At 33.9% G+C, this 21,527-nt stretch overlaps 1 protein-coding gene across 4 annotated transcripts in view; it reads right to left on the minus strand.

Annotated features, from left to right (window-relative positions):
- KANSL1L (KAT8 regulatory NSL complex subunit 1 like) overlaps positions 1-21,527 on the minus strand; it is a 136,984-nt gene that overhangs the window by 21,587 nt on the left and 93,870 nt on the right. For all 4 annotated transcript variants that reach the window (XM_027590552.2, XM_027590551.2, XM_027590549.2 and 1 more), the window contains one exon: positions 922-1,087. In XM_027590552.2, the coding sequence (XP_027446353.1) occupies positions 922-1,087 (166 nt within the window). The remainder of the gene's footprint in view (positions 1-921; positions 1,088-21,527) is intronic.

A 21,527-nucleotide genomic window follows, 5' to 3' on the forward strand; every position in this document is an offset into this window, starting at 1 on the left:
GGTAAGAAAACAAAGATTCAGGATTCAGGGCAAGAATAAGTACAGAAAATAGTGCTTCACAAAGAGGAGCAGTCCCTGGATGATAAAAACCAAAAGCTGAAAAGGAAACAAAAGCCCATTTGAGATGTCTTCCCTTAAAGAGAAGAACCTGAGATAACCAGTGTGAAGACTGTTTCCTTTTTTACCCTAATATTTACTTCAGTTCAATACAGAAACAACTGGAGGGGTGCCTGGCTGGCTCAGAAAAGCATGCAACTCTTGATCTTGGGGTTGTGAGTTTGAGCCCCCCATTGGGCATAGAGATTACTAAAAACAAACAAACAAACAAAAAAAACCCCAAAACTTAAAAAAAAAAAAAGAAACAACAGGAACGGTTCCAACAAAAACCAAGAACTAGAAACTTAAAGGGATGTGGGGCTATGCGTGCCTCATTCACTCAGTTACAGATTATAGATTTTCTTGAGGTTCAAAAGTTGACTATACCTAAAGATGGGCAATTTCTTATCCCAAAGAAAGGCAATTTCTTATCCCAAAGAAACTCAATGCTGATTTTAAACAGAGGAATATTATATAGCAGAGAAAACTCCATGCAAAACAACATATTAGGAAAGAAAACCCACTGAGAAACATTTCAATGGCATAGTCACTTTATCAATAAAATTCTAAATTTTAACACTGAAAAGATCAAAACGTAGTATTTCCCAATATAACTCAAAATGGTTTCCAAGGAATTTAAGAATCAACTTGCAAAAGTAGAAGATTAACTCACAGGATTAATTCCTCTATGAAAACTGTTTAGTTCTAATATCCAGTGGCAAAATAATTGATAACATTTTTATTAGATTCCTTTTATCTATAGGATTAGACTTCACCATAGAATATACTGAGTTTACTTAGAAATTATTTTATAAGTAGGCTTACCTGATGGCAATGATAGGACAGAATGGAAAGAAGAGTCCAATTCTGATACATGTTCTCTTAATATCTGAGATTTTGAATCGTGTTCACAGCTACTCCAAGTTGAAGCTGACTGCAAGCAAGGCATTTGTGTAGTATTTAAAAACGTTGTTTCTTTTGAAGGCAAAGTCTGCAAGGAAAAAAAAAGATTTCGTTTTTGCTTAAAAACTGAATCAGAGAGAATGTAACAGTTACAGAGTACAGTATCTGAATGACACTAGAAAGTCCTGGCTTAATAAATCACCTTAGAGAAAAAGCTTGAAAATGACAAAGGGTTTATGAGAGAAGTTATTAAAGGCCATAAATGTGATGAGATTTTACTAATCCCTTTTCAGTTTTTCAAAAGGAAGAGCAACGTCTGTGAAAATGGGTCTTTCCCTCGCCTTATGAAATCACCATAAAGAGAAATGAGTTTGAGGAATGTTGGGTTAAAAGAGAATAGCTACAACATCCCATAATGGTGAGAACTGTAAGAGCAGGTGCTATGTTAAGATTAAGAATTGTGCATACTGTTCTCCTTGCAATCTGTTAGTCAGTGAATGAAACTTGAACCTCTGCCTTAAATTCCAATGTCAGATGATATCTACACTGGAATTACTGTGAAGTACTATGAGCATTGTACATGTTTACACTAAGTAAGATTTAACTTAATACATTAAAAAAGATATGTATAAAACACATACTATAAATGTTACATGAGTTTGTGTTTCTGAAAATAAAGACTCCAGGAATCTTAAGAAAACCATGTTGCTAAATCAAAAAAAGTTACGTTGCTACATTAAGAAATACATATTCTGTTTAAAAACTGGATTTTAAATTATTTTCTCTGGTTATAAAATTAGTATACAAAGAAAAGATCTATACAATAGATAAAATATTTTAAAAATTAATAGAGCTCATTTGTACTCCTTCCCTCCCCCCAACCTCTACCTCCTATAATAACATTTGGACTCATTTTTTTTAATGTAACTATTTAAAATGCTTATAACAACTGAGATCTTTAGATGCTATTTTTAAATGCTTTTATTTTATAAACTTACATTAGGTTTTGTCAACTGTCTTGAGTTTGAGTTTCCCAGCTAACCTCGGCATTTTCTGTGTTTCCACAGCACCTTAGGCATTATCTATCTATAACATAGCATTCACCTAGATTTCCTCTGGACTATTATTAGTTCCCTGAAGGTTGGGACTAGAATTTGCTCAATCCTGTATTCCCACAACCTGACATAGTCCCTGACGTATGGTTGAAACTTGAATGCTAACTGAATTTTATCTTATTTACTTTAATAAAAATTTAAGTGAATACAAATTCTCAAATGCATGTATGCCTGAGACTATTTCATTGGGGAAAAAATAGTTCCTGTTAACATATGCTAAAATTTATCATTTAGTGACTTTTGTTTACATTCCATTAGCCAAGCCCTAGGTCAAGATAGCTGCAAGGAGGGTTAGGAAATGCAGTCATTCTGGGAGATCAAGTAAACTGCTGAGTTTTTATAAAAAGATACCACATGTTTATACATGATTATAATAATGAGTCATTTCCAAGATTTATTCTAATGATGTTTTATGTATATACTTATGAGAACAGTTGCTGTTTCTTACCTTTACAAGATACACTGGGTTCTCTGGACTCACCCTAGAATTATTTGCCCTTTTATTATGTACTTCAGAAAGGTATAAAAAATATTTAAAATTACAAAGAAAAAAATGTGCTAACCTCCCTTTTCCATATATGGATAGAGCATAATGAATAAAAGGTGATAAAATCTGAATATTTACCATATAATTAGTTTTCTCTTGCAATTTTTCCAAATCCAGGAAACCCATGAGCCAATTTGAAACTATCCTAAATAATTATGGAGACAAGTGAGGGGCATCTAGGAAAGGCCTTTTTGTTCCCTGCAGAGAAAATGAAGCCTAGGAGGCTGAAAAGGAATGGATGGAAAAATAAGAGAAAGACCAGGAGATTCTTGCCAATAAAAATTCGTATGTCTAGAGGGTGTGAACAACAGTACCATATGCTGCATAAAATTCAAGCAAAATAAAGCTAAAAAATATCCACTAAACTTTTTAGCTCTAATAATGAAACATTCCATATATACAAAAGCATATAATTTATAGGGAACGCATAAAATTTTAAAAAGACAACTATACTCACCATCCTATTTCAAGAAACAGAACAATACCAATACCTTTATGCTTTCCCCTCCTACCCTAGCCACATGAGCCTATGGCAGAAATTGCTACTTTCCTCCCAATACCTGTGCTCTCTTTCTTTCTCTCTGTTCTAGAACTCCTGATTTTCAGCTAGGCACATTTCTCAAGCCTCCTTGGATCTAAAAATTACTATACAATGGATATGGTCTAGCCAGAAGACCATGAAGAGAAGTCTTCATGTACAACTTCCTTTTTAAGGTCACTTACTCCTCCATTCTTCCACATTACACTTGAAATGTAGCTCTGGTGATGAGCCATCATAACCATGTGGATGAGGAGCTCCAAAAAGAGGAGCCTGGCTCCTAGATAACCATGTAGAACGTAACTGTCATGCCTGGGATATTTTCAACCTGTTACAAGACAAATAAACTTGTATCTTGTTTATGTCACTATGTGGGTTTTCTGTCAAAAACCTGTATCTTAACTAACAATGTGCCTCCTTAATCACATATTTTCTTTTATACTTCCAGCAGTAACTGCTATCCTGAATTTTATCATTTCCTTGATTTCCTTTATAGTTTTTCCACATGAATATATGTAATTCTACATAACTTTTAAAATCTGTATGCTTTAAAATGTATATAGACAGAATACTGTTAAATGTATTTGCCTGCTGTATTACCCAACATTTTATGTACATGCAATTCATCATCCTCCTGTTTATAAATATCTGGACTGTTTCTCACTTTTTATTATTATGAACAATGCTAGTATGAGTATCTTGTCTCCTGGTACATGGGTGTAAGAATTTCTCTGGAGTATACTGCTAAAAATGGAATTGCTAGGTTAAAGAAACGCATGAACGCACACATTCAACTTCACTAGATGATACATTGTATTACAAAGTACTTGTAACTAAATTTACACTCCAATCAAGCCAACCTTGGCTCTCACTGCTTTAGATTCATGCCAACATGCAGACTGCCAGATTTTATTTTTGCAAATCTCAGAGCATACAAATATTATCTCATGGTTGAAACTTGCATTGTTCTGCTTACTATTTAAGTTGACCACCTTTTCATACCTAAAATTGGCCATTCACTTTTCCTTCTTTTGGGAAATACGTATTTTGATTTTTCTCTTGGAATGTCTTTTTCTTACTGATTTTTAAAGTTTTCTTTACACATTCTAGAAAATTACAAATCCTCTGAGCTTCTCTTCACTTTCTTTCCAATGTCTTTTGATCAACAGATGTTAACTTAAATGTTTCCTTTACATATAGTTTGCACTTTGTATCTTTATGAGAAAGTCTTTCCCTACCCTGAAGTCAAAAGATATTCTTCCACCTTTTTTCCCCCCTAAAGTTTTAAGGTTTTGCCTTTTGTACTTAGGTCTTTACCTGAAATTGATTTTTTTGGTGCATGATGTGAAACCAATCTCAATCTAATTTTTTTTCTTATATGGATCATCTACTCACCAAATACCTTTCATTGAACATCCTCTTCCAATTGATCTACATGCTACCACATTCCATATATGTATGGGACTATTCCAGGAATCTCTAATGTACCATTTGTGTCTATGCTAATAACCAATGCCTTAATTACTACATTATTTACATCTTGATATATGATATTCCAAGTTTCTCTACCTTGTTCCTCAGGGGTGTCTTGGCTATTACTGGCTTTTACTCTTCTGCATAAATTTTAGAAACAGCTTAATTTCCATCAAAAACCTGTAGAGCTTTTCTACACTGAAGTTTGTAAATCAATTGGGAGATTTTTGATTTTGATATCATAACTAAAGGTCACCCAATCCATGAATATAACATATATCTTCATTTATTTAGGTCCTCTTTAATTTCAACAAAACTTTATAATTTTCTTCTTTAAAAGTCTTCACATATTTTGTTAGTTGTATTTTTTTTGGTACTTTAATATTTATTTTTTTCAATTGTAAAATGAATTTAAAAAATAAAATCGACTTTTATATTTTGAACATACCCCACAACTTTACTAAACTTTCTTACTCTAATATGTTTGTAGTTTCTTTTAGTTTTCTATTATCCAAACATATTATCTACAAATAATGACAGTTTAATTTCTTTCATTCAATCCTAAAATTTTATTTTATCATTATTCATGGGGTTCCAACCATGCTAGATGGGCTCACCAGTTTAAGTAATGATTAGAAATGACCAAAGAAGATACTGTTTTGGTCCATATTATAAAGGAAATGCTTTTAATTTCTAAGAATTAAGAATGATATGGATTAAGAATAATTGTAGATTTCTTTAGGAGGGGGTCATACTCTTTATCAATATATTCATAGGCTGCCAAAGGTATTTTTTAAATATATTAATGTAGAATTTAATCATATTTTTTGTGAACCCGCTGAAATGATTACATGATTTTCCTTTTTAAGTTTAATAATGTGGTGAATTAATTATATTAACAAAGTTTTAAATGTCAAACCAACTTTGGATTCTTCTTGAAGAATCTTGCTGGAATTTATCAATTTCTTTTCAAAGAACCAGCAATTGGATTTGTTTACTTTCTACATTGTATATAAAATTTATTGTACATGTATGTTTGTTTTATACTTCATTGATTCCTATCTTGATTTCTTTGGGCTTAATCAGATTTATACATTCTTTTACTTTTTAGTGGTTTCCCTAGAGATTATAATGTACATTTTTAAGTTGTTTGCTTTTAGAGAATACAAATATTTCCTTTTACCATTTCCTGAAAACAGTGAGACATTAGAACACTTTAACTCCATTTACTCTCCTCTTTCTGTGTTACTGTTGTTGCCATTTTAATTCTACATATAGTCAAAACACTACAATATATTACTATTAGTATTACTGTCAAAATTTATATTACCCATATACTTATCCTTTCTGTTGTTGTTAGCTCCTTCCTATAATTCTGTTTCCAGCTGAGATCATGTTTCTTCTTCCTTTGCTATTATTATACTGTAGATTTGCTGTCAAATTCTCTCCACTTTTATTTATCTGAAACTTTTGTATATTATCATTTTCAAAGGATTTTTTTGTGACTATAGAATTCTAGGTTTTTTGTTTTGTTTTTTTTTTTCATTTTTTCTTTCAACATTTTAAGGATACCTTCATTTTTACCTGGCTTCCACTGTTTCTGGTTAGTAGTTAAGTCTTATTGTTGCCCTGATTTAAAAGTAATACGTCTTTTTTACCCTGACTTCTTTTAAAATTTTCTCTATGTTTTTCATTTTAGCAGGCTTGCCATAATATGTCTTTATGTAACTTCTAAATATTTGTTCTTTTTGAGGTTCACAGAACTTCTGGAATCTACAGGTTAATGTCTCTTTTTAGTTTGGGAAACACTCTATTATTGTTTGTTGAAATGTTACTTCCACCCTATTCTCTCTCTTTCTCTCCTAGACTCCAAGGACATATATGGTTAGATTTTTTTCACTGTCGCACACTTCTGTCTGTTGTGGTTTTTGTATTTTTAAAATTCTTTCTAATCCCTATGCTTCCACTTGGTATTTTATATTAATAAGTCTTTTAGTTTATTAATCCTGACTTCTGCTCTTATTTGTAATCTAATTTGTAGTTAAATTCATCTGGTGAGGTATTAATTTCACATGTTGTATTTTTCAGTTTGAAATGTTCATAGGAGTGTCTTTTTAAAAAGTAGACTCCAATTATCTGGTGAAACAGTCTATTTGTTTATTTTTTCTACTTGTTCTCTATTTTTTTAAACATATTAATCACAGTCATTTTAAAGTCCTTAGCAGCTAAATCCAGTATAAAAGGCCTAATCTGTTGTTATAAATTCTACGCAGACACTCTTTTTTCCATTTTTAGTCAGAGCCTAAGGCAGACAAAGGCAAGCTCTTTGCATCTCTGTGTAGCAGGCTTGAGTTCTAGTTCACCCATTAACAAAGTGAGTAGCATTTAAAGGCCCTTGGCTTTATGCAGGATTTCTAATATGCTTCCTCATATCTCCCAGTTCTAGACTTCAGCTCCAGTCTATCTCAAGACTATTAAGCAAAAATGTCTCTCTCTCTCTTTCCCTTCCTCCCTCTCCCGTCCTTCCTTCATTTTCAATTCTGAGGATTTCCATTTTTCTAGGCAGATTAACCATGCATTGTATAAAATATTTTTTTACATTTTACATTCTAATATTTTGTATCTGGAGGCTTTCCTAAGAACTATTCCACCACATTGCTGGGATCAGAAGTTCTGCATTAGATCTGGCAACTAAAAGGTGACTCTGACCTTTAAAAAAATATTTCAATAAAATGCTTTTGCTGGTCACCATACTGTAGTAGGGTGAAGAATGAAATAAGAAACCAGAGATACTGCAGTGCTTCTCAAGGAACCCAACATTTGAAAGAGATAAATACAAACACTTTCAAACTTATTGTGGAAGAAAGAGATTAAATAATAGCTAAATGAGATATGCTATTAAAAAAAAAATCAATTTTGAAAGGAAAAAAACGGCATCTCCATTTCTGTCCATGAAGAAGTACAGCTATGCTACTTATATCAAACAACTGTTTTCAGAATTTGGACAACAGGCAGCATATGACTGTTATCTCTAAGAAAAATGAGGTGATCCTATAAATCTAACAGCTTTTTGCATGGAGATATGTTCCTACGATTTTGGCACAAGGAGGGGGGTCCAAATAGAGTATGACAGTCTATCTGATTTGAAGTGACAGATATTGAAGTCTAGGGAAGAATGGTAGCTACAATTTATAGAAAAGAGTACCCTAAGAGGGGAAGCTATCCAGAGAAAGGGCTCCAGAAATCCATATGGGGTGCTTCTTAATCATTTGTCAAATAATAATCTACACCTGCATGGAATGAAGCAAAAAGGTCAGTCTAAGAACAATTAATTTGGGGGTGGCAGAGGAAGCAGGAAAAAAGAACAAACAAACAACACATGAGAGAAATAAACAGCAAAATGTTGGATTTAAATCTAACCATATTATAATTACATTAAATGTAAATGGTCTAACTACTCTGATCAAAAGGCAGAAACTTTCAGATTGGATAAAAAAGACCTAAACATATACTGTCTACAGGAAAGCCACTTTAAAGTCATATATAAGTTACAAGTTAAAGTATGGAAGCAGATATACCACCCAAGCACTAATCATTAAATTAGTATCAGTGAAAGCAGATTTCAGGAATATGGACAAATACATAAAAGGGTCAAATCATAAAGACATAAAAATAAAACTAAACATCTATGCAGGTACTAACCAAACTTCAAAATATATGAAGGAAAAATGGAAATAACTAAAAAGAAATAGACAAATCCACACTTATAATTGAAGATTTGAACCAAACAGGAAGAAAATCAGTAAGGATATAGAAGACTTGACTGGCATTATCAACTAAATAAACCTAATGAACGTTTATAGAAAACCCCATAAATAAAACAGAATATATACTCTTTTCAAGTATGTAATAGTCACCAAGACAGACTGTATGACGAGCCATAAAACAAATCTCAATAAATTTAAAAGGACCAAAATCATACACAGTATGTTTTGTAATCACAATGGAATTAAATAAAAAATCAGTAACCGGAAGATATTTGGAAAACCCTGAAATATTTGAAAATTAAACACAACTGAAAATAATCCAGGGTCAAAGAGGAAATCATATGAGAAATTAGAAAATATTTTGAATTAAAACATATCAAAAGTTGTAGGATGTTAAAGCAGTGTCCAAAAGAAAAATTATATCTCTCTATGATTATATTAGAAAAGAAGACAAAATCTATGTTTTTAAGCTTCTACCTGAAAAGAAGTTAGAAAAAGAGATGGAGGCAAATTAAACCCAAAGTAAGCATCATTTATTTATGATACCAACATACCCAGTAGAAGAGCTAACATAAGAAGGACTGATAATATTGTGTTGAATATGGAACAATTTGAACTCTGGTAAATTGGTAACATGAAATGATACCATCTAAAAACAATGGCACAAAAAGTTGTGTATTTATAGGAGCTTTACTCATAATAGCCAAAACCCAGAAACAACCTAAATGTCCAAGAGCTGATGAATGTATTAAAAATTGTGATATGGTCACAACTATGATATCATACAATGTAATACTATTCTGTTTTATATTCCATTTTTTTAAAGTAGGCTCCAAACCCCTCATGAAGCCCAACGTGGGGCCTGAACTCACGATCCTAAGATCAAGACCTAAGCTGAACTCAAGAGTCAGACACTTAACTGAGCCACACAGGTGTTCCTATATCCCCTTTTAATCCTCATTCTCCACTACTATTTCCTTTCACCTCTATTCTAATGTATTTGGATCTCTTTGTGTGTGTGTGTGCATTATTGTGGAACACACTGTAATTTTAATATTTGTTTACTTAAATGGTTTTATCATAGAGATCTTATTTGGAATCCATTTGTCTGCATTTGTGCCAACCCATATACTACATTATTGTAAATCAGTTTCTGGTAGTCCTACCAGCTATCCATCCTCCCACCATTTTTTTAAAAGTATACTTAGCTATTTATGGATATATATTTTTAAATAAGTTAAGGTGTTTCAAAAAATCCAGCAAAAATTTTGATCACAATTACCATTAATTCAGGAAGCATGAATGTCTCCCACTTATTAAGATATTACTTTATACCCTGTAATAAGAACTTTAAGCTTATTTCTATAGCAATTTTATATATTCTTTGTTAATTATGAGGTATTTGACAGTCTGCCTTTGGAAATATATCTTGTTTTTATTGTATTTTTAGTTGGTTATTACTTATGTGGAGAAATTACATTTGTTCTAATAACCTTTGATTCTGCTCGATTTCCTATGTAATTATTTCATCAGAAAAAAAAAATGGCAATTTTATCTCATCCCTAGGTTCAAAATAATCTTCCTTCAGAACTTTGTGGAGATATTGTTACATTGTCTTCTGGCATCTAGAGTCACTGATGAGAATTTCAACAGCAGTTCCATTCTTATCCATTACAGGTCATGTGTTGTTTTTGTGGTTAGTTTTGTTTTCCTTTCAAAAGCCTTAAGATTGGGGCGCCTGGGTGGCTCAGTCATTAAGAGTCTGCCTTCAGCTCAGGTCATGATCCCAGGGTCCTGGGATCGAGCCCCACATCGGGCTCCCTGCTCAGTGGGAAGCCTGCTTCTCCCTCTCCCACTCCTCCTGCCTGTGTTCCCTCTCTCGCTGTGTCTTTCTCTGTCAAATAAATAAAATCTTAAAAAAAAAAAAGCTTTAAGATCTTACAACCAATATCTTCAAAAATTTCATTAAAATGTGATTAGGTGTAGGCTATATAACTCTTAATGCTCAAATAGTACTCAAACTGAAAGCACCATGTTGTTTTTTAACGATGGGAACGCTTCATGTATAATTTTTCTGTGTTCTGGTAGATTTCTATGACTTTATATTCTAATTTTTATACTGAAATTTTACTTTTTAAAGGAAAATTTTGGTTCTATTATTGCTCCTTTTTATAACAGGCTATTCTTGACATTATATTCTGTTCTTTGCATTATCTATATCCACCAAGGTTAGCTACTTTTTTGGCCTTTCTTTCTTGCAGCTGGTTTTTCCTCCTATGTTTAACCACTTGGATACAATGCAATGCTTCACCTTTAGATCTTTGTATGGTGTACTTCCTCTTCATGTCAATCAAATCTCTATTGAAATGCCAATTATTTTGAAAAGCCTTTGTGAAACTATCTAATCTAAAAGAGACTATCTTCTTCCCCAGAACTCTATGTCCTTACTTCAGTTGGCTGTTTTTTCCAAAGCCCATCATTAGTTAAAATTTACATTTTATCTCTCCCAAAACTGAATATAAGCTCCATAAAGGCAAGAACCTTTTCTATTGTGTTCACCATGCTATCCCCTACACATTGTGTGGCACATGATGGGTAGTTTGTATTTCTAAAATAAAAGAGAGAGAGAAGAAAGAAAAATAGGGAGAACATACTAAGTAGATTATTCTAAATAGCTGTATATGCCTCTGCTATTGCACAAGAACATCTATTTCCCCAACAGGACTCCTTCCTGAATGCAAAGATTAGAAGTTCTGCATAGATGGATAGGACTTGTCAACTGGCAGGCTTAACTTAAAGGAATTCTGCATCCCCCAAGTCTCATTCATGTTTAGCAGCTTCTAACTAACCTTGTACTAAGCCAGTAAGAAATGAAAGCATGGGAGCATTCTAAGAACTGTAGCCATTTAAGTGGCTACATATGGTGCTTTTATTAGGTAACTTTGAGTAAAGTCTGATGGGAAAATAATTGTTACTTTTTTTAAAAAGATTTTATTTATTTATTTATTTGTCAAAAAGAGAGGTAGGCAGAGGGAGAAGGAGGCTCCCCACAGAGCAAGGAACCCAATGTGGGACTTGATCCCAGGACCCCGGGATCATAACCTGAGCCAAAGGCAGATGCTTAACCAACTGAGCCACCCAGGCATCCCTAAATTACTTTTATTAAAGAGTGAGATATCATTTTGATTACAGACTGTCTATATTAAGGAATCTCTAGTAGAAAAAAAATAACCAAATAAGGAGAAAATACAGAATGATTTTATGATTCAGAATGAGGAAAAACTTTGGAACTCTGACTCAAAAACCAGAAGCCATAATACAAAGCTTGATAAATTCACCAATAAAAATTAAAAACTTCTCCATGGGAAAAAAAAAAAGTCAAAAAAGTAAGGAAAAACAGGGGAAAGATACCAGCAAGTCATAACAAAGGGAAAATTTCTCTAAATATACATTAAGTATATGTGAGAAAAATATATAATAAAATATTTTTCTAATATATATGAAAAACACCTAAAAATCAATAAAAAAGCAACAAATAACAGAAAAGTGGGCAACAGATATAAGAAGTCAGTTCACAAATAAAAATCTCTCTTAAACATATGCAAAAATGATCAGTCTCATATTAATGTAAATGGAAACTACACCATGATACCATGTTTTCTACCTATAAAATTTTTAAAAACAAAAAGACCAAAAGTTTAAAATTTTACTGTTATAAACATATGAAGAAATAGGCACTCATACATTGCTGGTAGGAATACAAACTAGTTCATCTCCATACGGAGGGCAACTTGACAAAAAAAAAAAAGAAGAAAGAAAATTAATTAATTTCTTTTTAAAAGATTTCTTTATTTATTTTAGAGAGAACATGAGCAGGAGGGGCAGAGGGAGAGGGAGAGAGAATCTCAAGTGAACTCCACACTGAGTGCGGAGCCCAAAAGCAGGGCTTGATCTTACAACCATGAGATCATGACCTGAGCCAAAACCAAGAGCTGGATGCTTAACCGACTGCACCACCCAAGTGCCCCAGATAACTAAATTTATAAACATACATACTCTTTGACCTAGCAATTCAATTTCTGAGAATCTTTCCAACAGATATACTTATAAACATGTAAGTTGAACTACCTCAACCTGATAATAAGAATGTATGAAAAATCCATTTCTAAGATCATAGTCAATGATAAAAGACTAAAAACTTTCCACTTAAGATGAAAAACAAGACCAGGGTGTTCTTGTCTTCTTCACCTTCACTACTGATATCCAATATTATATTGGAACTTCAGCCACAACAATCAGGCAAGGAAAAGAAATAAAAGAGATAAAAATTTGAAAGAAAGAGTAAAGTTATATATTTGCAGATGAAAAGCTCCTCGATATAGAAGATTGCAAAAAGCCCACAATAAAGCCACTATAGCTATGAAATGAATTCAGCAAAGTTACTAGGTCAACAAACAAAAGTCAGCTGCACTTTTATACATCAGCAATGAACAATCCAAAAAGGAAATCAAGAAAATTACATTTATAATAGAATCAAAAAAAAATAAAATACCTTGAAATAAATTGAACCAAGGGGGTGAAAGACTTATACCCTGAAAACTATACAACACTGCTGAAAGAAATTAAAGAGAACATAAATAAAATGGAAAGACATCTTATGCGCATGGATTAGAAGACATTACTGTTAAGATGATATATACTGCTATAGTGATTTACAAATTCAAGAAATCCCTACCAAAATACCAACAGCCAAAGAGATCCCAATCAAGGTGGAGGAGGATCCTGAGCTCATCTACCACAGACACACCAAGGCTGAAACTATATATACAGCAACTATCTCTGAAAACAATCTGAAGACTAGCAGAACAGCTATTCCACAGTTTAAGACATAAAGGAAAAGCAACATCAAAAAGGGTGGGAGGGGCAGAGACATGGTTTAATCACAACCCACACCCTGGCTTGGCACCCACAAATAGGAGGGATATCACAGGCACGAAGATACTCCCTAAAGAGTAAAGAGGTTCAAGCCCCACATCAGGCACCCCATGTCCTGGGAACCTGCACCAAGAAGACAAGTCTTCATAATGTCTGGCTTTGAAAATCAGCAGGGCTTAATTCTGGAAGCTTTGAAAATTAATGGGGCTTATTTCAGGAGAGCCAAAGGGCTACAGGAAATCAAGACTCTCACCCTAAAGAACACACACACAAATTCACTTTCTCTAAGAACCACTACAGAGGCAGCCATGTGAAAAGCTTCTGGGCCATATGTGAAGGAGATCTACTGACTAATTTTAGGATGTGTAATGTACACATAGGGATATGTAGGAACTTTCTCCAGGACAGAAATGCTGCTGGCAGGTACCATTTTTCTTGCCTTCTTTCTGCCTAGCTAGTCCAAAGCTGACTTGTGCCATTTCAGATACTCTCCATCTACCTTGCTAGCACTGCTCCCTCTGCCCTGGCATTCCCCTGCAGAGCTGCCCATAGCAACCCATCCACCCCAGCAGGAAACCATAACAAAGCAGTTCCTGTCCTGCCAGCCTCAGCTGACACTGGCATCCCAAAAAAAGTGGCACCTGCCCCAGCATACATAGCAGGCAGCCTCAGCTAGGACAAGAACCCTTCCAAAATGGTTTCTGCCAAGGGAGCCAGCCCCACCCACAAATGCACCCAGAGCACTTATAGTCTAGCCACACAGGAGGGCACACACCCCCCACAAGAATGGGACAACCCTGGAGCAGATGGTTCTGTTGACCATTAGAGATTAGGATTCTGGGCCCAACAGGATGCCTTCTGCATAAGACCATTCCTTCAAGATCAACAGACACAGCTGATCTATCTAATACATATAAACACAGAGAGGCAAAATGAGAAGACAAAGAAATATGCTTAAAATGAAAGAACAAGACAAAACCTCAGAAAAATACCTAAACGAAGTGGAGATAAGCAATCATACCTGATAAAGATTTCAAAGTAACAGTCATAAAGATGCTCATTGAACTCATAATGGACACTGCAAGAATTTCCAAAAAGAGACAGAAGTTAAAAAAGAACAAATCAGAGCTGAAGAACATTATAACTGAAATGAAAACTACACTAAAGGGAATCAACAACAGATTGGAAGATGCAGAAGAACAGATCAGCAATCTGGAAAAAAGGATTGTGGAAATCGTCTAAGCTGAACAACAAAAAGAAAAAAAGAATTTTTAAAAATGATGATAATTTAAGGGACCTCTAGAACAACATCAAGCCATACTAACATTAAAATTATAGTAAGTCCATAAGGAGGAGAAAGGGGCAGAAAACTCATTTGAAGAAATGATAGCTGATTACTTCCTTAACTGGGAAAACGATAGAGACATCCAGGTCCAGGAAGGAAAGAGAGCCCCCAAACAAGATGAACTCAGAGTTCCACACCAAGACACATAATAATTAAAATAGTAAAAACTGAAAGACTCTAAAAAGCAACAACAGAACAGCAAGGGAATACTCATAAGACCATCAGCTGATTTTTCAGCAGAAATATAGTGCATGATATACTCACAGTGCTGAAAGAAAAAAAATATACAATCAAGAATACTTTACCTGGCAAGACTGTCATTCAGAAGTGAAGAAGAAATAAAGAGAACCAGAAAGGAACAGAGAAGAACTACAAAAACAATGTGAAAACAATTAACAAAATAGCAGTAAGTTCATAGCTATCAATAAATACTTTAAATTGAAACGGATTAAATCATCCAATCAAAGACACAGGGTAACTGGATGGATTAAGAACAAAAAAAGACCCATCTATTACTGCCTATAAGAGACTCACTTTAAACCTAAAGACACATACAGACTGAAAGTGAAGGGATGGAAAAAAATATTCCATCTAAATGAAAATGAAAAGAAAGCTGGGGTGGCAATACTTATATCACACAGATTTTTTTTTTAAGATTTTATTTAATTTGACAGAGACAGCGAGAGAGGAAACACAAGCAGAGGGAGTAGGAGAGGGAGAAGCAGGCTTCCCGCCATCAGAGAGCGCAGTGTGGGGCTCGATCCCAGGACCCTGGGATCATGACCTGAGCTGAAGGCAGACGCTTAACAACAGCCACCCAGGCGCCCCCACAAACTAGATTTTAAAACAAAGACTGTAGAAAGACACAAAAAAAGGCATTACATAATGATAAAGGGGTCAATCCAACAAGAGGATATGAGAACTGTAAATATGTATGCACCCTACACAGGAGGACCTAAATATATAAAGCAAATATAAACAGAAATTAAGGGAGAAATTGACAGTAATACAATAGTAGTACGGGACTTTAACACCATCCTTACATAGATGGAATGGATAGATCATCTAGACAGAAAATCAATATGGAAAGTGACCCAAATGGTGCATTAGAACAGATGGACTTCACACACACACACACACACACACACACACACACACACACACAGAGAGAGAGAGAGAGAGAGAGAGAGAGAGAACACTGTATACAAAAACAGAACACACATTCTTTTCAAGTACATATGGAACATTCTCCAGGACAGATCACCTGTTATGCCACAAAACAAGTCTCAATAAATTTAAGAAGAATAAATCACATCAAGCATCTTTTCCAATGACAATGGTATGAAAATAGAAATCAATTACAAAAAATAAAAAAAAACTGGAAAAAACACAAACACACTGAGGTTAAACAACACTGTACTAAACAACAAACAGGTCAACAAAGAAATCAAAAAGAAAATGAAAAAATACCTTGAGACAAATGAAAATGGAAACACAATGCTCCAAAACCTCCAGGATGTAGCAAAAGCAGTTCCAAACGGGAAGTTTACAGAGATAAAGGGCTACCACAAGAGAAAAGAAAAATCTCAAAAAATCTAACCTTATACCCAAAGGAATCAGAGAAAGAAAAACAAAAAGTTTGCAGAACGAAATACAGACTGGGAGCAGCAATAAATGAACTAAAGATTAAAAACAAAAAACCACACACAATACAAAAGATCTGTGAAAACAGGATATGTTTCTCTGAAAGGATAAAACTGATACACTGTAGCTAGACTCATCAAGAAGAGAGACGACTCAGGCGCCTGAGTGGCTCAGTTGGTTAAGCATCTGCCTTTCGCTCAGGTTATGATCCCAGGGTCCTGGGATCTAGCCCCACGTCGGGCTCCCCGCTAAGTGGAGAACCTGCTTCTCCCTCTCCTCCCCACTTACGCTCTCTGCCTCACTCTCTCTCTCTCAAATAAATAAATAAAATCTAAAAAAAAAAAAAAAAAGAGAGAGAGAGAGGACTCAAAATCAAAAATGGAAGAGAAGTTACAACTAACAGTGGAGAAACACAAAGGATTATAAGAGACTACTGCAAACAATTATGCCAACAAATTGTGCCATCAAATTGGACAACCTAAAAGAAATGGAAAAATTCCTAGAAACATACAGTCTTCCTAATCGAAAGAAACAGAAAATCTGAACAGATCAATCATTACTAACAAAATTGAATCAGAACCAAGAAACTTCCAACAAACAAAAGCCCTGGATTCACAGATGAATTCTACCAAACATTTAAAGAGCTAGTATCTATCCTTCTCAAAGTATTCCAAAAAACTGAAGAGGAAGGAATCCTTCCAAATTCATTCTGAGACTGGTATTACCCTGATACCAAAACCAGACAAAGATCCTACAAAAAAAATTGCAGGACAATATCCCTGATGAACACAGATACAGAAAGTCTAAACAAAATACTAGCAAACCAAATTCAACAATACATTAAAAGGATCATAAATCATGACCAAGTAGGATTTATTCCAGGGATGAAAGGATGGTTCGATATCCACAAATCAGTGTGATACACCACATTAACAAAATTCAAGATAAAAATCATATGACCACCTCAATAGATGAAGAAAAAGCCTCTGACAAAGCAACACCCATTTATGATAAAAATATTCAACAAATTAGGTATTTGGCAGAACTGAAAAAGCCAATCTTCAAATTCATATGGAAATGCAAGGGCTCCTGAGTAGCCAAAACAATACTGAAAAAAAAAAAGAATGAAGTTGCAGGACTCACATTTCTTAATTTCAAAACTTAGTATAAATCTACATTAATCAAAACATTATGGTACTGGTATATAGACATATAGACCAACAGAAGAGAATTGAGAGTCTATAACTAAACCCATACCTTGATGGACGAATTGAGAGTCTATAACTAAATCCATACCTTGATGGCCAACTGATTTTCAACAGGGATGTCAGGACCATTCATTGGAAGAAAAAATAGTTTCATTAACAGAGGGTACACTGGGACAACTGGGGATCCACAATTAGGAAGCAAAAGAATGAAGCTGGACTCCTATCTAACACCATATACAAAATTTAACTCAAGATGGATCAACGACCTAAATATAAGAGCTTAAAACCATAAATATCTTAAAAGAACACACAGGGGTAAATCTTTATTACCTTCGGTTAGGCAATGGAGTCTTAGACATTACAAAAAAAAGCATGAAAAACAAACAACAGATAAATTGGACTTCATTAAAATTAAAAACTGTGCATCAAAAGACAATATCAAGAAAATAAAAAAAGAACCTACAAATGGGAGAAAATAAGGGAGAATATATCAAATCATATATTTGATAAGAGTCTAGTATCCAGAATATATAAAGGACTCTTAAATCTCAACCACAAAAAGACAACACAATTAAAACATGGGTGAAGAACAGAGTTTTCACCAAGGAAGATATACAATTGGCCAACAAGCACATGAAAATATGCTCAGCATCATTGATCATTAAGGAAATGCAAATCAAAACCACAATGAGGTACCACATCACACTCACTAGGATGTGAAGAAGGAGAGGGGAGGGGAGAGGAGGGAAGGGTAAGAACAAGTGTTGTTGAGAAATAACAAGTGTAGAAGATTTAGGAACCTCATACACCATTGGTGGGAATGTTCAGCGGCTGCAGAAAACAGTTTGGTGGCTCCTCAAAAAGTTAAACACAGTCACCATATGACCCTGCAACTCCACTATTAGGTATATCCCTCCAAAACTGAAAACAGTTATTCAAACAAGTACATGTACATACATGTTCCTAACAGCACTATCCATATTAGCCAAAAGGTGGAAACAACCTAATATCCATCAAGGGATGAAATGATTAACAAATTGTGGTGTATACATACAATGAAATATTATTCAGCCATAAAGGAATGAAGTACCAATTCTACAATCTGGATGAGACTCAAAAACATTATGCTAAGAGAAAAAAGACAAAAGATCACATGTTGTGTGACTACATTTATAGGAAATATTCAGAATAGATAAATCCATCAAGAGAAATTGGTGGTTGCCAGAGGCTAGGGATTTGGGATAATGGTGAGAAACTGGTTAATGAATAGGAGGTTTTAGTTTGGAGTGATGAAATTTTTTGGAACTAGACAGAGATGGTGGTAGCACAACATTGTATATGTACTAAATGCCACTGAATTATTCACTTCAGAATGGTTAACTGTAATGTGAATTTCACCTTGATAAATTATTTTTTAATGCAAACTGATAGGTGATATGAAATAATGAATTACACCATTGCTTGCAAAAGGAAACACTATAAATAACCCAAACGTTCAGCAACAGCAGACTGGCTAAGTTACAGTAAATACATACACTGGAATACCATAAAAAAGAATAAGGAAGCTCTATACAAACTGAGGTGAAAAGGTCTCTAAGATTTACTGTTTACTAGGGGAAAAAAGGAAGGTACAGAACAGTTAAAATAATATAGTTCTATTTCTATTAAAATGTGGGGGCAAATTATACACTATATATTCACCTACATATGTATACAAATAGATGGAAAGACGCAGAAGCTAGTAACACTGGTTACCTTGTTGGAAGGTAGGTAGGTAGATATAAGCAGAATAGGCAGGGAGGGAGACTTCAATTTATACCTTTTCAAATTTTTCATCTTGAATCATATGTATTCATTAAAGTTACTTTTTTGAAAGTCTCTAGCAAGTTTTAAGCTTTTAAAATGATTAAATATAATACAAAAAGAAAATTATCTAAAACTAAGCGTAAATGTATTAAGTAATTATAAAGTCATCACATGTAATACTTAAACGGATCAAGCAATACAATACTGCCTGCACTCCAAAGGTATTAATTAATTGTAAACCCCTGTTTTTCACCAGAGGTAGACACTATCTTAATTTATAATCTACTCACTTCTTTTTCTTTATACTTTTACTTCTTTTATGCAACCTTAAACAGTATTAATTTTTACCTGCTTTTAACTTAATGTAAATGGAATTCATCCATGTTGTTGCATTTTTCTGAATACACTGTGATAAACAATTTCATTATATGAATATATCAAGGTTATTCATCAAGTCTATTATTGATGGACCACTGGACTGTTTACAGTTTGTAGCTATCACAAATAGAGCTACTCTGAATACTACTATACATGTCCTGTTGATGCACAAAATCATACACTGTTCTCAGGTATCTTTCTAGAAGTGTAATCTTAAATTACAAGTATGTTTATATTCAATTTAGCTAGAAAATACCAAATTTTTTATCAAAGTGCTTGTACCACTTATTCTCCCACCAGGACGAAGAGTTTCCATTGTTCTATATCCATACGAAGACCTGGTATTATTTTATTAAAAAAAAAATGTTCCCAATCTAGTGGGCATAAAGTAGTATCTCATTGTGTTAATCTTTTTTTTTTCAAATTATCAGTGAAGTAGCTGCTTTTTTGTATTTCTTAAATGGATAGAATCTCTTTTTTGAAGTGGTATGTTCAACTCTTTTGCACATTCTTAACTGGTTGACTATTTTTTCTTTTAGTAATTCTTCATATTCTTACTACAAGTTCTATGTTGGTTGTATGTGTGGCAAATTATCTTCTCCCATAAGGTTGCTTGTATTTTACTCTGACTTTTCAATAGAAATTCTTCATTTTTAATGTAGCTAATTTTGCAATTTAATGGCCTATTAGGACATTTTCCTACTTTGACATCATCATATACTCTCTAGTATCTTCTAAAATGTCTTCTAATGTTTCCTTTTACATTTTTTTCTATTTTTATTTTTTTAGAGAGAGAGAGAATACGTGAGTAGGGTGGAGGGCGAGGGAGAGGAAAAGAGAGAGAATCTTAAGCAGGCTCCATGCCCAATGTGGAGCCCAACACACGCAGGGCTCGCTCTCACAACCCTCAAATCATGACCTGAGCTGAAATCAAGGGTTGGACGCTTAACTGACTGAGCCACTCAGGTGCCCTAAGAATGATTCCTTTTATATTTAATTTTATAATCCACCTCTAGATGATTATTGCATATAGTAAGGGATAGAAACCCAATTGCATTTTTCCCATATGAATAACCAATTTTCCCAGCAACATTAACTTAAAAGATTACTCTTTCCTCACTGCTCTCCAGTACTACCTATCTTAAATCAAGTGCCCATATACAGTGACTCTGTCTCTGAGCTCTCTACTATTTCATTATTTGTCTAGCCCTATACTCCTGTACCAATATACCCAAGTCTTAATTCCCATAGCTTTCAAATACTGTTTGGTATCTGGTAGAACAAGTCCTCTAGATGTGTTCTTTGAGAGTGTCATTATTTATTCTTGACCTCTGTGTTGCCATATAAGTTTTAAAATGAATCTGTTAAGTTTCAAAACAAGCAAAAACAACAAAAAAGCAAAAACCAAACATTTAAACCATCTTTTGAGATTTTGATAGGCACTGTATTAAAGCTATGAGTCAATGTGGAAAGAATGGACTTCTCTGCAATAAGATAGTGTTCCTATCTATGAATATATTTTACCATTTATTTAGATGTTCTTGAATATCTCTCAGTAAAGTTCCATAAATTTTTCTGTAATGGATTTGTACGTCTCTGGCTAGATATATTACAAAGTGTTTGATAATTTTTTGTACGGCTATAAATGATGTCTTTAAAAATTAATTGCTGGAAAATAATTTTATAAACTGATTATTAATTCAAATAATTTATCTTTTGGATTTTCTATAAACCATCTAAAAATGACCATTTTAATTCTTCGATTCTGAATG

Source organism: Zalophus californianus, chromosome 3 (assembly GCF_009762305.2).
Source record: "Zalophus californianus isolate mZalCal1 chromosome 3, mZalCal1.pri.v2, whole genome shotgun sequence".
NCBI lineage: Eukaryota > Metazoa > Chordata > Mammalia > Carnivora > Otariidae > Zalophus > Zalophus californianus.